Source organism: Acanthopagrus latus, chromosome 3 (genome assembly GCF_904848185.1).
Source record: "Acanthopagrus latus isolate v.2019 chromosome 3, fAcaLat1.1, whole genome shotgun sequence".
In the NCBI taxonomy this organism is placed as follows: domain Eukaryota; kingdom Metazoa; phylum Chordata; class Actinopteri; order Spariformes; family Sparidae; genus Acanthopagrus; species Acanthopagrus latus.
The window spans coordinates 7,709,651-7,723,985 of NC_051041.1; the positions used below are offsets into that span (position 1 = coordinate 7,709,651).

The 14,335-nt window shown below is 42.2% G+C and overlaps 1 protein-coding gene across 1 annotated transcript; it reads left to right on the forward strand.

The window, feature by feature from the left end:
- Window positions 1–103: 103 nt before the first annotated feature.
- prrt1 (proline-rich transmembrane protein 1) lies at window positions 104–13,887 on the forward strand. The gene is made up of 4 exons (XM_037090646.1): window positions 104–581; window positions 6,406–6,743; window positions 8,602–8,793; window positions 10,378–13,887. The coding sequence occupies exons 1-4, from the start codon at window positions 563–565 to the stop codon at window positions 10,552–10,554; spliced, it is 726 nt and encodes a 241-aa protein (XP_036946541.1). The 5' UTR covers window positions 104–562; the 3' UTR covers window positions 10,555–13,887.
- The last annotated feature ends 448 nt before the right edge of the window (window positions 13,888–14,335 follow it).

Here is a 14,335-nt window from a genome sequence, read left to right on the forward strand (position 1 = left end):
GATAATTGTAGAAAATTGAACGTGGTTCTTCATAAACAGCCACTGCTTCACTGGATTTCTGACATCCTGTGAACAAAGTCCTCTCAGGACAAACAGGAGGCGCAGGGAAGGAGAATGCAGTGCAGGGTTTCTTTGTTGAGCTATAATGGGATGTTCCAGCACAGTCCATGTGCATTTTTCCCCAGTCAGGACTGTCGCTTTAAGACAACGATAGCTTTGTGTCTGATTAATTCAATGTACGGCGACGCGTTAGCGGAGAAACCTTATTAGACTTCAGCCACACAGAGAGACGGAGGAGAGGAGCGGAGAGGAGAGAGGGAGCAGAGCGCTGCAGGAGGACAGAGTTTTAAATTAAAAAGGAAAAAAATCAGAAAAAAAACACGTTAAGTTATTGATATTAATAATAAAAAAAGACGTGGGTGGTTTTAGAAGATGAAGACATCTTGAGGATGGGTTGCACGCGTTTGGAGTAAAAAAAAAAAAAGTCTGCATCATCGCGCACGGAGGAAAGGAGCGTTTTTTTTCCACCATCAGCCGGAGTTGAAGCAGAAGATCGGAAGGGATGGCGTCGGAAAAACACGGTGAGAGGGTTTTTTTTGTTGTTTTTTTTTTCTTCGTCTTCTTTTAAAATTGCGTTCAACGTGGAAGTGTAATTTGCTCGTGAATGTGGTTCTGTTTGTGTGGACGGCCGGTGTTTGGCGTGCGGATGTCAGGCTGACCACATCATCTTGTTATCTGTCATCTGCGTCTCCGTCCGCTGTTGATGTGCACGGCGCTGCTTCTATAGGGTGATGCACCGCTGTGTGGGTGCAGCCTGAAGGGGGGGAGAAAACCCAGCACAGGCCCTCCTGTTACATCCAGAGAGTTTAAAGTGGCGTTCTCACACTTTCTTTGTTCTGTGATTATATTCTCATTTTGAATCTGCTCATTTTCCGCTCAAAAGACTGAAGGACTTCTCGTGGTGATTCTGTAGAAGGCTGCTTAAATTGTTCAGATCGGGGTGAACTGTGATTTTTCTTTTTCGTCCCCCTTTTCCCTGCTGTGTGTCTCATTGTCATCATTACGCACAGGCCTACGTACATCTCTCCTGACTATAGACATTAGTGTGGGTGTCCTTTGCGCGTGCACGGCTCCGCTTGCGCGCGTGTTTAAAAGCCCTTAATTAATAATCGTCAACGTCAGCTGCACGAGCGGAAAAATCACACGCGTACCTCCTGTTTTATTGGGTGTCTCTCCAGGATAAAAATGGATTAAAAGAATAAAGGTGATGAAACTCACAAAGTTGCCATTGATACTAGAAAGAACAGGCTGTACACTAGACTGCAGTTTGTGCTTTCTCCTCGTTTTGATTAACTCCGTGTGGCCTATTAATCCGTGCTCAGATACCCCCAAAACAGCAGACCTCTCATGTTATTTATGAGGATGCAGGACGTCTCTTTGTGAGGAAAGATTACCAAAATGCATCCCCATTTTCTCTGTTTCTACGGTAGCAGAACAGACTGCAGGGACAGAGGGCTTGTTAGGTTGTGTTATTACATGTCTGCCTGACTCATTGATCCTTTATCCGACTGAGGTTTTGTGCAAATTAATGGGCCCACGGTCCAAAAAAGAACCAAGAATCAAGGAATGTACATTTAAGTAGGCTATTATAGGAATATGGAGCCGACATCACGCCCCTTCCGGTTTCCCCTATAAGGCCTTATTTCAGAAAACTTTGTATGATAGTGAGTGGAGAGAGAGAAATACATTTTTGGTCCTGCTTGAATTATGTCATGAATCACACACATTATGTTTGTCAATTTTAGAGATGATTTTCCGACTAGAAGAAGTCTGTCTGTCTAAAATGAATGAAAAATAAGACTGTGAAAATACGTAATTATAAAAAGACACAGCCATTAGTGACGTCGTGTTGTTTAACGGTCACCAAAAGCTGAAACTTAAACACTGTGGAGCTGCTCCTGTATATAAGAAGCTCTCAGAGCTTATAAACTACTCATTCACATAACCGCAGTCGTATGATCAGATTTGTTGTGATTTTCCATCTTTTTCAGTACCTTTTCTGTACCGGGCTGGCAGCCATGTTGGTGTTGGTGACGTGTGTTGAGCAAGAGCAGGGGTGTCAAACTGATCCAGTAAAGGGCCATGTGGCTGCAGGTTTTCATTCCAACCAAGCAAGAACACACCTGATTTGGATCAGGTGTGTTCTTGCTTGGTTGGCTGATCCAAATCAGGTGTGTTCTTGCTTGGTTGGAATGAAAACCTGCAGCCACATGGCCCTTTACTGGATCAGTTTGACACCCCTGAGCAAGAGGGTTTAACACAAAACTACACGATATTTTACTTTTATTACGCCGAACAGTGACTTTCTCGTCTCAGACAAGTATCTTTTAAATTGACAAACATCATATGTGTGAGTTATGGCACAATGCAAACGGGATCGAAACATATTTATCTGTCACTTCACTTCCATACAGAGCTGTTTCTGGAATACAGTCCGATGAGGGAAACAGGAAGGGGCGTGGTTTGTTAACTAACATCTGCGTCACACCCTAGCTAACATTCAATTCAATAAACCTTTTTTTCCTCACAGGGTTATATACAAGTGTAAACGTATAATTTAACCTAAGCACTTTTTTGTGTGGATGTTTTATATCTCATGAGTGACAATTATTTCATTTAAACGCTTAGCTGGAAACCTGATTTATCTTTGGGCCACAGAAATGACAGTTTGTGTGTACCCCCGTCACTTTGCCTAGCTACGTACGGCAACACAACTTGGACAGACAACATAAAATTTGTTGTAGACTCGATTGCATCTGCTTAGAATAGTAACGCCTCATCTTTCTTTATTAGACAGAATTTCTCACTATATTTGAGAGGTCTTAAAATCTTTCTCATTGGTTGTTATTATCTTAGAAAATTAGTGATCATTTTCAGTTTTTATTGCAGTTATGTTTGTGGTTTGTCCATGCCTGTGTTTAATATATATGTATTTAATTTAACGTTTAATATAACGTCTTTGGCAGCCAATCACATAAGGTAGTTAGATCTCCAAACAAGCTCCAAGATGATGCTGTTGAGTTGCTGTCGAACACCAGCAAAGCAACATATTATGTGAAATAAACACAGTGGTAACAGCAGATACAGTTTATTTGTATGTCTTTAAAAATGACAACAAAATAAACAAGCTTGTTGACTTCGGATATCTCTGTAGGATCAACCACCAGTTTTCTCACCAGAAGTGACGGTTGCAGTTAAGTGGACTTAATTTGGTCTTTCTACAAGTTGCTTTGCTCAACATTGCTCTACACACTGTCTAAACACTTTTCTATATTATGTGACTTATAATAAGGAAACTCATTAATGTTTCAGCTCCTACTCTTCACAGCTGGATAGAGCGTTGTTGACAGAATGGGCCTCTGAGGCACATTTGGACCACACAGTGTGATTAAAATTGACTTGACTCGTCAAACACGTGTGTCGTGGTGGAAACCTCCCTGTTCAGATCCTTTAGCTGATACAACGCTGTGAAAAGATTCAACCAGCAAAACATAATACTGATGCTTTTGGATTCATATCACTGCTGCATTAATGTGTAGGGCTATGTTGCATTTTACTGCTCTAGGCATTGAGCAGGTTGAGCTAATTTTAACTACTTAATTTACTGCTGAGTTTAATCCACAGCGATCCGTCGTATTCTATAAGAGAGGGTGTTGGTAGCGGTGCTGTGTCTAAAACGTCTGATGAGCTCAGAGAAAGACGCGTCGTTCAATACATTCTCCAGCGAATCCAAATGGGTTTTTAAATAGTTTATGTAGTTTGAGAAGTAGAAGGATGTTTTAAAGACATGAAGAAACACCCAGTGCTTCAATTTAAGGTTTATTGTTCTTTATTTGTCACTTATACACACTTTACAATACAATGTGCGCTGAAATTCTTCCCAGGTCCTCCCAGACTATTTATGATAGAAATATACTAAGATGGTATAACAGATTTAGAGATACACGGCCTTAACTTGACAGGGAGAGTTTGCAAAAAAACAAAAAAATGTCATCTAAAAAGCAACTTAAATCTATTAAATGCAGCTAGCATCTCACCAGAAGTTTGTTAAGAACATTATTGTTCTTTCATTTAGGTGAGCCCGGTTCCAGCTGCAGTATTTTGCACCTCAGTTCACTGGACGAAGCAGATCCATCGTTAATGTTGTCAGTTCCACTTGTGCTTTTCCTGTTTCTGCAGTTTAAAATGTCTCTGTGAAAAAAAAGTTGGTCCACTGATTCTTTTTTTGTGTGACATGTTTTCATTTGCTTTGGTAAATGTCCATGCTTTTCTTTTTTCAGCTCAGAGGCCAAGAGAAAATGCTGTTTTTGGCGATTAACGTTTTTGCCATCCACCGATACAGTTGTGCGTGTTATATGGACATTTCAACAAACGCGTCATGCCATAGTCACATGATACATTTATGACCCAAGTCTCACATTGTGAGAGCATTTGTGAGCGTGACATCACTGGGTATTTGTGAGGAGACCAGACTGGAAAATGTACAGCCGTGTCTGTGGCAGCCAAAACAGGTATTTTACGCCAAAACATGATATTTTCTTGACCGTAACCAAGTCAAAATGTGGACCTGCATACACGTACATAGCCAACATTTATCACGGCAAATGTTTTTTCTTTTTTCATTCAAATTTCAGGTTATATTATGGCCATTTTTTCCTTATTGGACAGCAGAGGAAGAGAGAGAGAGAAGGTTGTGAGAATCAAACCAACGACCTTGTTGAGGCCATGCAGCCCTGTGGCCTTAAACATTCAGCCACCAGAGCCCTGCAAATCAATACTTTCAATTTGATCTGTCAAAGCACACAATGATGAATGTTGATATCTCTTTTAGGAAGTAAATACAAAAAGATAGCTTGACAGAAACCATCAACATTGGAAGTGTGACAACTAAACATTTCTTAAGATGCCAATTTAAGATCAGTGCAATTCAATTAAAGCGTCCAGTTCTGGTCTTTCAAAACAGTTCTGAGCTTAAGGCAAGTGTTAGGTTACCTTTAATAATACATACACGGCTCATTTCACAGATTAATGAGACCTGATATCTGATCTTTAGTAGTAACAACCCTAATCCATCCTTTTATCTCTGGTAGTTACATAAGGTACCACAGATGTACAAGGCTTTTTTTTTTTTTATCTGAATCTGGTGCCAAAAAATCCACCAGCTTCTCGTGACAGATTCTGCACTGAACAGACATTAAACGGAGAAAAAACACCAAACATGTATTTTTTTCTCTCTGCCAAACTGATCGTCCTGACCTTTTAAAGGCGTCCTTTCCTCCACCACCCCCCACCCACCCTTTGCTCACTTCCTTTTCCCACTCTGTCTGCTTCTGGTCCAGTTCCCGCTTGTGACAGAGTTCGGGGGCTGTTACGTAAAAGTGCAAGTCGTCATCCCTCATCACTCGCTCGGCTCTGCTCCCCCTGACTGCCTCCTGCTCTCCTTCTTCAGTCCCATCAAACCGTTATTCCTCCGTCCTCACCTCCATCTCTCACCGTCTCTCTTCCTCATGTCCCTGTCAGAATGGATTACTGCACCCTCGGCAGCTTCCCCGCTGCGCAAACACGACACTCTATCAGTCATCTTCAACGCTGGGCGAACACAAAAGGGAGAAGAGGTGTGAGCCTGAAATGTTTAGATGTCCAAAAAAAAAAGCAGATGGATGCTTCAGACAGACAGACAGACAGACCGACCAGTTCTCCATCTCAGAAATGTCACATTTCCAAATGCTTAGCAACCTCTTTTTCTTCTTCTTCTTCTTTTTCTTTTGAGGGGAGATGGAGAGAAAGAGGCTTTTCTTCTTCAGAGGTCAAAATGCCAATCACTGTCATCATTAGCACAAAGGCTGTGCAGGTTTTCTGCGACGCCGCTCAAGCTTTCGTCTGTGCAATTGTTTCCCTCTCCGACACTGAGACAATCAAGGGAGCTTGTTCCCGCCAGGGAAAGGAGAAAAGTCAAAATTGCGAGATAAAAAGTAATGATTATGAGTTAAAAGTCATAATTATGTGTTAAGAAGTTGAAAATATGAGATTTTATAGTCAAAATGATGAGATAAAACTAAATTACAGGATAAATGATGACTATTTATCTCATGATTATGATTTATCATGGGAATATTCTTTCATTAAGCTCAATTTTAATCCCATTTTCTTCTTTAACTGGCAGAACTGGGCTTCCATGGATAAGATGATCAACACGCGGACAAATGTGCTGTGGCACTGCTCGAGTTAGATAATCTGCTTCTTTTCTTGTTCTTCCTCTGCCTTTTCTATTTGTGTTTCCTCTCCTACCTGTTTTTTTTTCTTATCCATCCTCACTCTCTCTCATTTTTTCTCTTCATCTCTCAGGTCTCGATGACTCTGGCCGTCAGACCATGCAGCCTCCTCCGTACCTCCCCGGCCCGCAGGACCCCAACGTACCCCAACACCCGGGCATGCAGCCCACTCCGGGCACCCAACCTAACTACCCTCCTCCGCCTCCTCCTCCGGGCTCAGAGGGATACCTCCAGGAAACCCAGTTCCACTGCGGCCCGCTGGGACCCCAAGGGGCTCCGCAGGGCTACACAGTCCAGACCCAGGGCCCCGGAGGCGCCATGCCTCACCCGCCTGTGGGATACCTCCACCCGGGCTACCCGCTTCAGCTGCAGCCCTGCACAGCTTACGTACCAGTCTACCCCATGGCATCGGTGAGTCAGAGACAAGTGGAGAGCTTTTTAAAGATTTCACAGGTCTGACATCAGGCTGCGGCAGAATTACACTAGACTCTGTTCTAAATTCAATATACTCGACGTTTCTTTCCAGCACGTCTCACGGAGAAGAAGTTTGTATGATTTCCTTCCTTTACTATCAGATCTGACGGATGAAAATGTATTTTGGTAAGACACTATTTTAGGAACCAAAGTGGCCTAATAATTTCACCATATGCTTCTTGGAAAGAAGTGTGTAATTTGGTACTAATTAAAGGGAAAACACAGGCAGTGTTCCGTTAACTCTGTTGGCTGAGTTTCCTTTTAATAAGTGTTGATTTCCAGAGCTGCTTGGTAGCCCAGTGAAATCGACTGACCAGATATCTGCTTCAGAAATGACCAGAATATTATCTTGAAATGACAGACCTCTAAAATAAAGGGTTTCATGCCTTCTGAATTATACATTTGTTCAAGTGAGCTTGTTGTTGCGTTTTAAGGTTTTATCTCACAGGCATGGTTTTTAATTCCGGCGGCAGACGGAGCCTCCCCTGGTTATTTCTGTGGGCACGGACAGATAAATCAGCATGCAGTGGAATATTCACTCACTCCACTTATTCCAGATAGCGGGGCGTTTTAGCTTATTTGCATGACTCGTCCGTGGATGGGCTTTTAAAAAAAAAAACTTCATTTGAATTCCATTAATAGTATTTTTTTCTGTCTCAGTGCCAAGCTTTTGTCTGAAGGACGCGGTGTTGCTTCTTCGGAAATTCAATTTTCTGTTTGGGAACAGGAAAAAAGTGAAAGGCAAATTGTTAGATCATTTAAAGAGACTTCAGTCTGGCCACGACAAGTCAAACCACGCAGCACTGATTTGAGTTTCCATGACTACTTTAAACGTGCCGAGCTGTGCTCCCTGAACGCTCCGAGCAGGTTGCGGTGACCTCAGATAGGCTTTTCGTTATCATTCGGGTACGGCTGGTACCTTCCTCGACTCTATTCATTTTGTCTGTTGCACAGTGCAATAGTGAACGATGCTGAAGAGGAAGCTGTTTTTAAACCTCACTGACTCCAGACAAGTGCACCACCAGTTAAAGACACAGTCAGTCGGATGTGTTGGAGAAGGGCTGATGGTGGTCTACGGGCACCAAACACAACTCAGTCCCTGGTTCACGTCTGGCTGGATGTTTGCTGCATGTTTTTCTCTTCTTCTTCTTTCAAAATGGAAAGTGAAAAATGCAGCCTGTGACGATAAGGATCACAAACTAAGCAGGTTGTGTACAGTATCACCGTTTTGAATTATAGCCAACACATGTTTACACAGCAGCAGAGAGAACCACTCACGCTTTACCCTGAGGTGCACCGGAAACGAAATAAGGCCCCTAAAATGTGATTGTGAGTCATAAAGCAACTCAAAAAGTGCAGCTGCTTTTGTTCAGTGTCACCACTAAGAGCACTGAACTATAAGCTAGTGCTGATGTTTAATCTTTTCCAACTTATTAGTCTCTTTTAATTAAGTAATATTTAAAATCCCTGATGGTGTATACTTTATGTTTGAGCGCATGTAGAGGACTACAGCAGCGAGTGCTGATTGCAAGGAAAATGTCCGTGTTGTAGCTCATTTTGCAGGCCAGCCATCGCCTCACAGGTTTTTTTTTTTGGACATTTCCTGCCGGGCTGTTGATAAAGCTGAGCCACATAAAATTCTTTGCAGGTATAATACCGTCCTCCTCTTAGACCGTATCAGCTTGCTCTGCGTCATTCGAGCGGAAAGTGCTTTGTCAGCCGCTCTGTGACGGCTCTACTCTTTTATTAAGTGCTCGTACTTACTCTCTGTCTTCTTCCCTCCCTCTCTGCTCAGGGTCAACCCTACATGCCAGCGGCGGGAGGCCACCCGGCGATCCCACCGGGACAGATTCATCCCATGCAAATGCCGCCCGGCATTACCCTAATGGACCGCCGGCCGCCACACGACTACCTGCCCATCGCCGTGCTCACCACCGTCTGCTGCTTCTGGCCGACAGGCATCATCGCCATCATCAAAGCGGTGCAGGTGAATGGCGCGTCTTTTCATCTCGGAGATTTATTAACATAATGGCGCCTCTCGCACGCCGAGACTTTGTAATGCGAATGTGTCCTGAAGTCATTTTATCATCGTTTTATGTTGAGAAGCATACTTACCTCTCAGAATGACACTGTGATGAAAAGTATGCAGAAAAGTAAGAACGTATAAATCCCACTTAGTTCAGACACATTGAAGGGGATAATTTCACTTCAGTGTCCACCACTTTGGTCCAGCGTGAAATCTCTGAAACTACTGGAAAATCCATTTTAAGAAGAAGAATATTCATTTACTTCATACATTTGTTGCACCTGGAGAAAACTCACAAAAGCATGAAGAGACAAGTAAAGGCGTTCAGATTCCTCCGAGGATGAATCCCTGTTACCATCAGCCTCAGTTTCACATTCTGTTTTCTGCTAAATAGCAAATGTTAGCATCCTAAAATACCTGGTTGGTGCTGGTTTTGGTGCTGGTCTATGCTGGTCTATGCTGGTTTCTCCAGCAGGGAAATGTTAGCATGCTAAAGTACCTAACTGTGTTAATGGAGATGTCTTTGTACCGTGTGCAAAGTTATCTCCTGAAATCAGCATGCTAACTAGCTAGCCCCAGCCCATCCTAACTCATAATACCTCTTAGTCCCCCAAGTGGAGATAGTCAGACGGTTAGGCTCAGGCAGAGTTAGTTTAGCAGACTGTTCGGTGCAAGGCCAACTGAGCTAACGAGCTAATGGCAGCCACGGCTCTGAGCAGTTAGCAATTGCTCTGCTTTGAGTGTTCAATTCTTACATCTTGCACTTTTAATACAATGTTTTTTCCACCAAAATTCAGTTAGTTAGTTAGTAAAAAAAAAAACCTGCCTTTCCTGCGCCAGATCAGCTCGATAGTTTGGTTCAGCTGAGTTATCTGAGCCCTCCCTCACTGTAAGAGTCCGTAACGCGTGTTGACCCAGTATGTTTTCAACACCGCTGAATTATGAATCAGAACAAAAAAGGTAAACAGCAGAAGGAAACAGCCACTGAAGACCTACTTTCGGCGATGCCACGTATACGGCGTCTGCACTTAAAGGCCCCAATTGCTCTTTTACTGACTTTAAAGATACAGGTGAAATTGAGCGTGATGTCAGAAATGTAAAGGCTCAGTCTGGTGGCTCTCAGACCTCATGATGCCTGTTGTTTGCCTCTGTTGCGGCAGACTGCGCTGACCAACATGCACATGACAGACCACATTACGTAACTGCACCATTGTCGGTGCAACGGGATAGAATGGATTTTTTCCCCTGGGCCTGCTCAGCTGGCTTTGAGTTGAGTTGAGCTGACAAGGCATTGGACCCACCGGTCTGAGCTGTATATGTTGTTATGCCGTGTTAATGTGTGTGTGTGGAGTGGCCTCTTTCTGCACGTTCAGACTGTGCCGCAGTGAAATCGATCCATTCATGGTGTTTTAGACTCTCTCCCGCTCCCACTCGTGCATCTTCTCCTTACATAACGTTTATTCTAATTTCTCCTCTCTCTTTCTCTCTCTCTCTCTCTCTCTCTCTCTCCCACACACCCATCCCCTCCCTCCCACATTGGCCTAGGTGCGCACGGCGATAGCCAGAGGGGACATGGTGACGGCGGAAATAGCCTCCCGCGAGGCCCGCAACTTCTCCTTCATCAGCCTGGCCGTCGGAATCGCCTCCATCGTGCTGTGCACCATCCTCACGGTGGTGGTCATCATCGCCTCGCAGCACCATGACGACGACTGGGAGCCGTAACTCCGCGCAGCGTGACACAGACGGGGGGAAAATCATGGCATATATTAGCTAGCTAATACTACTCTCAAATCGTCCGGAGGAGCTAGGAGCACCGAACATGCACTCAAACTGCTACTACCACACACGGCTCTGACCTGACCTGCTGCCACCAAAACACACACAGACGACCAAAAGCGACCAAACTACCGCAGCCGACGTGCGACCACACCAAATACAAGCAGCTGTCAAATGAGATCCAGTCTTGCTGTTAGCACAGCGACTGCTTAATATTTACATGCTGCAGGAGGGAAACGAAGCTCCCCGCATCAACAATTAATTTGACGCTGATTAATTCATGTAGTTAGAAGGGGCGGATAGGTCTCTGTGTGTCTCAATTTTACCTACTCCGACGACGAAAATCTTCTCAGTGGGCCCACGCGGTTAATTTTTAGGATAGTTAAATGCACATTTTAGTCTCGCCAGTACAAGTATTCATGTGTTTATCTCATTTAAAAACAAACAAAAAAAGTGCCATGTTGAAATAGCGTTGATTTACAGAGTAGTGTTATTGCTGATATGCTTGGACAAGAGACTGTCAATCTGATGTTAAGTGTTAGATGGGGCGGGAGGGGGTTCAATACACATTCAACACACCAAATGGAGACTGGACATCTGGACCGAGCGTCCAACGTAACCAAACAGAGTATTTATTTGAGATTTGTATGAAACGTGGACATTTTAGCTGGACGACAGGATGATACATGACGCTTGAACTACCTGTTTGTTGATTTGTTTAAAATGTGTTATTTATTAATTTATACAATATCTACCCATGCATCGACTGTGTCTGCTCTGATTTACGGTGTATCACGTGCTATCTGACACTTTGAAATTGGCTTAGATTTGTTATCTGAAGATCATTTCTGCACTTTTTTTGTCACCCGATGAGACTTGGTGCAGCTGCTTACATTCATATAGTTCTTATAGTGCATGACAAATATAAATTAAAGCTAATGGGCATCTAGTGCAAAATAGCTTGTCTCCCAGCTGTTGATGGGAGTATTTCCTAAAATATCTACGAGTGTGTGGTACAGTATTTTTCAAAAATGTCAAAACAAGAAAAGGAGACATTTTAGATAAGTATTTGAATTTTTTTGCAAGTATTTTAAGAAGTGTTTTGGGCCTATTTTATGTTGCACATCTCTTAGGTATTTAACCAGTCAGACGCTGTATATGATAGTGAAACGACTTATGAGGCAACATAACCCTGCATGTCATCCTCGGTTTGTTTCCATTTGTCTTTAATATTGCGGCTAGGTGTGCGGCTGTGAGCTCCTTTAGCGTTGTCTCACTGTGGTAGTACAGTGTGTCGGCGTTCACCCCACATGGTCTCTATAATGTAGCGTAGCTCCAAGAAGCTCGTGTGCTGTTGCAGGTAACAGCTGCGACGTTACAGTATGAAGTATCACATGACATTATAAGAGGACTGAAAATGAATGTTTCTAAGAGGAGATAGAGGGAAAACGTTAATACCTATGTTGTATTGTAGCACTTTCTGCTCTATGAAATCTTCCCTCTGGTCCCCTTTCTCTCTCTTTTTGTCTCTCTCCTGTCCACATGACTTATTGGACCTATTATAATATCCCCTCTGCCTTCCCCTTTCCTCTGATGATGATGATATTTTTAAAAGAATTATAAAGAGATATTACAGTTATTAAAATTGTATTTGTTGACAATGAACACGAATAGAGACAGTATAAATACAGTTTATTCTGTAGTTGATATATAAACATTTATTATTATTATTATTGCTATCATTATTATTATTATTATTATTATTCATTGCATTTGATTGTCACTCATCGTATAAAATACAGTGAACTCAGTCTGGCCAGTGTTTATCAAATATCTATGAACCTCGTATTTGCAAGAACTTTTAAGAACCAATCAGAGACAGTAGCCCCTGTTGCTAATCTAAGATATATTGCCATATTTATGCTGCAAATATGACGGTGGTGCAGATCTTCTCATCTAACTAGTGGAAAGAAAACATGAACAATGACACTTTGGTAAATTAGTAAATTTGCTTTCTTTCAGAGAGTTATATGAAAGGCTGTTATCATGCTAATACTTGCTAAGCTTAGCTCAAACACAAGAAACAGAGGGGAGACAGCTAGCCTAGCCTTGTCTAGGGGTAACAAAATCCACATCTCAGTCCCTCTAAATTGTTGTTTTTACACTTAGATCTGTATGTAATGAAAAAAGAGAAGATTAGATGATCATTATTGAGCTATAGATGTGCTAGTAGCTGGATTTTATAACCTTTGGATAAATCTTGGTTAACTGTGCGTCCCTTTTGCTAATCTAAACTAAATAGCTTCTTGCTAGCTTCAGATGTACGACGCAAAGATGAGAGTGGTATTAATCGTCTCATCTAACTCTTGGCAACAAAGCGTAAACGATATTCGCTTTCTTTCAGAGAGTTAGATGAAAAAATTTGTTCCCACTTCATTGACTGTGTGCTAAATATTAAGATACAGCAATGCAGTGTTTGCTTAGCTTAGCTTAGCTTAAACACTAGAGACAGGGGGAAACAGCTAGCCCGCTTGGGGTAACAAAAACCACCTCTTAGCCTCTGTTAATAGTTGTTTTTACACTAGGTATCTGTATGTAAAACAAGAGATAATATATTGATTAGTGAGAGGTGCAAGTCGGCTAACTGTTAGCTCCTGTTGCTAATCTGAGCTAATCAGCATTTGGCTAGCTTTATTTATGCTACAAATATGAGTGCTATCAATCTTGTCTCTCAAAATAAGCATTATTTTAAAGATGTCCATGTTTGTGAATAAAAGTTAAGGTTTTAAGCCCTAAATTTGACTTTTAGCTGCTTGATAAAAACAGGCCCTGTCCTTATATGACTGACACGATGATATTTCAGTGTTAAAAGAATAAATGAAGTGCTGTTTAGTATCCTCATTGTACAGAAGGTTCTGGCAGTGAGTGTGTGTCTACTGAATAGAGTCACTCCTAGCATATCTAGTTTATACAGAGTTTATAGGCTGCATCTCCCCATGTGCTTTACGGTAGGACTCTTACGTTCTTGGAGATGTGTTCCTCATTTTCTTTTTGTTTTTGTTTTTTTCTCGTTTATTTGGTTTTGTTTTTGAGCCTGTAAATGCGATGGGTTTGCTTGTTCAAACAGCCAAAAATTACCTGTGTACATGTGGTTCTCTTATAAGGGTTTATTACTATAATTATGCTCATGGCTGTGTTTTTGCACATGCATTGGTTGTTTTTCTGACTTCAGTTGTTTGAGTAATGAATAAAAGAATATTTTTTGGGGTTGTGAACGATATACGTTTGGCAAAAGGCGGCGTCTCGTTCTTCCAGTCTGTTTTTTTTTTTTTTTTTTTCACCTCTCAGCGTCTCTCCATCCTCTCGGTCTCTCTCTGGCCTTTCCTCTCTCCCCTCACCACGAAGGTGCTATTTATAGTTGCCCCGGTTTTTCTCCCTCCCTGTCTCTCTTTTTCCTCTCGCTGTCAGAACATGAACTACAGTATCTCTCACTGTCTGTGTCTTCTGTTTAATCGCATGAGCTCTTGCAGGTTTGTGTTTGACAGCTTCTCTCTTTTTTTTTTTTAATACATCATGATGGCTGTTGTTTTTGCTTATCGTCTGCATCACCTACAATTGTACAATTTAGTACAACCTGAAAATTAAGCATTTTGACATTCATGGTACCCAGAGGATAGAATTACGATAACTTTGGTGATTGACTTACTTTTTTATCTGACGCCACCAT

What these genes read in the sequence shown, in the direction of transcription:
- prrt1 (XM_037090646.1), top strand. An exon ending in CAGTCTACCCCATGGCATCG is followed by an intron (nt 6,744 to 8,601) that starts GTGAGTCAGAGA and finishes CTCTCTGCTCAG; the next exon opens with GGTCAACCCTACATGCCAGC. An exon ending in CCATCATCAAAGCGGTGCAG is followed by an intron (nt 8,794 to 10,377) that starts GTGAATGGCGCG and finishes ACATTGGCCTAG; the next exon opens with GTGCGCACGGCGATAGCCAG.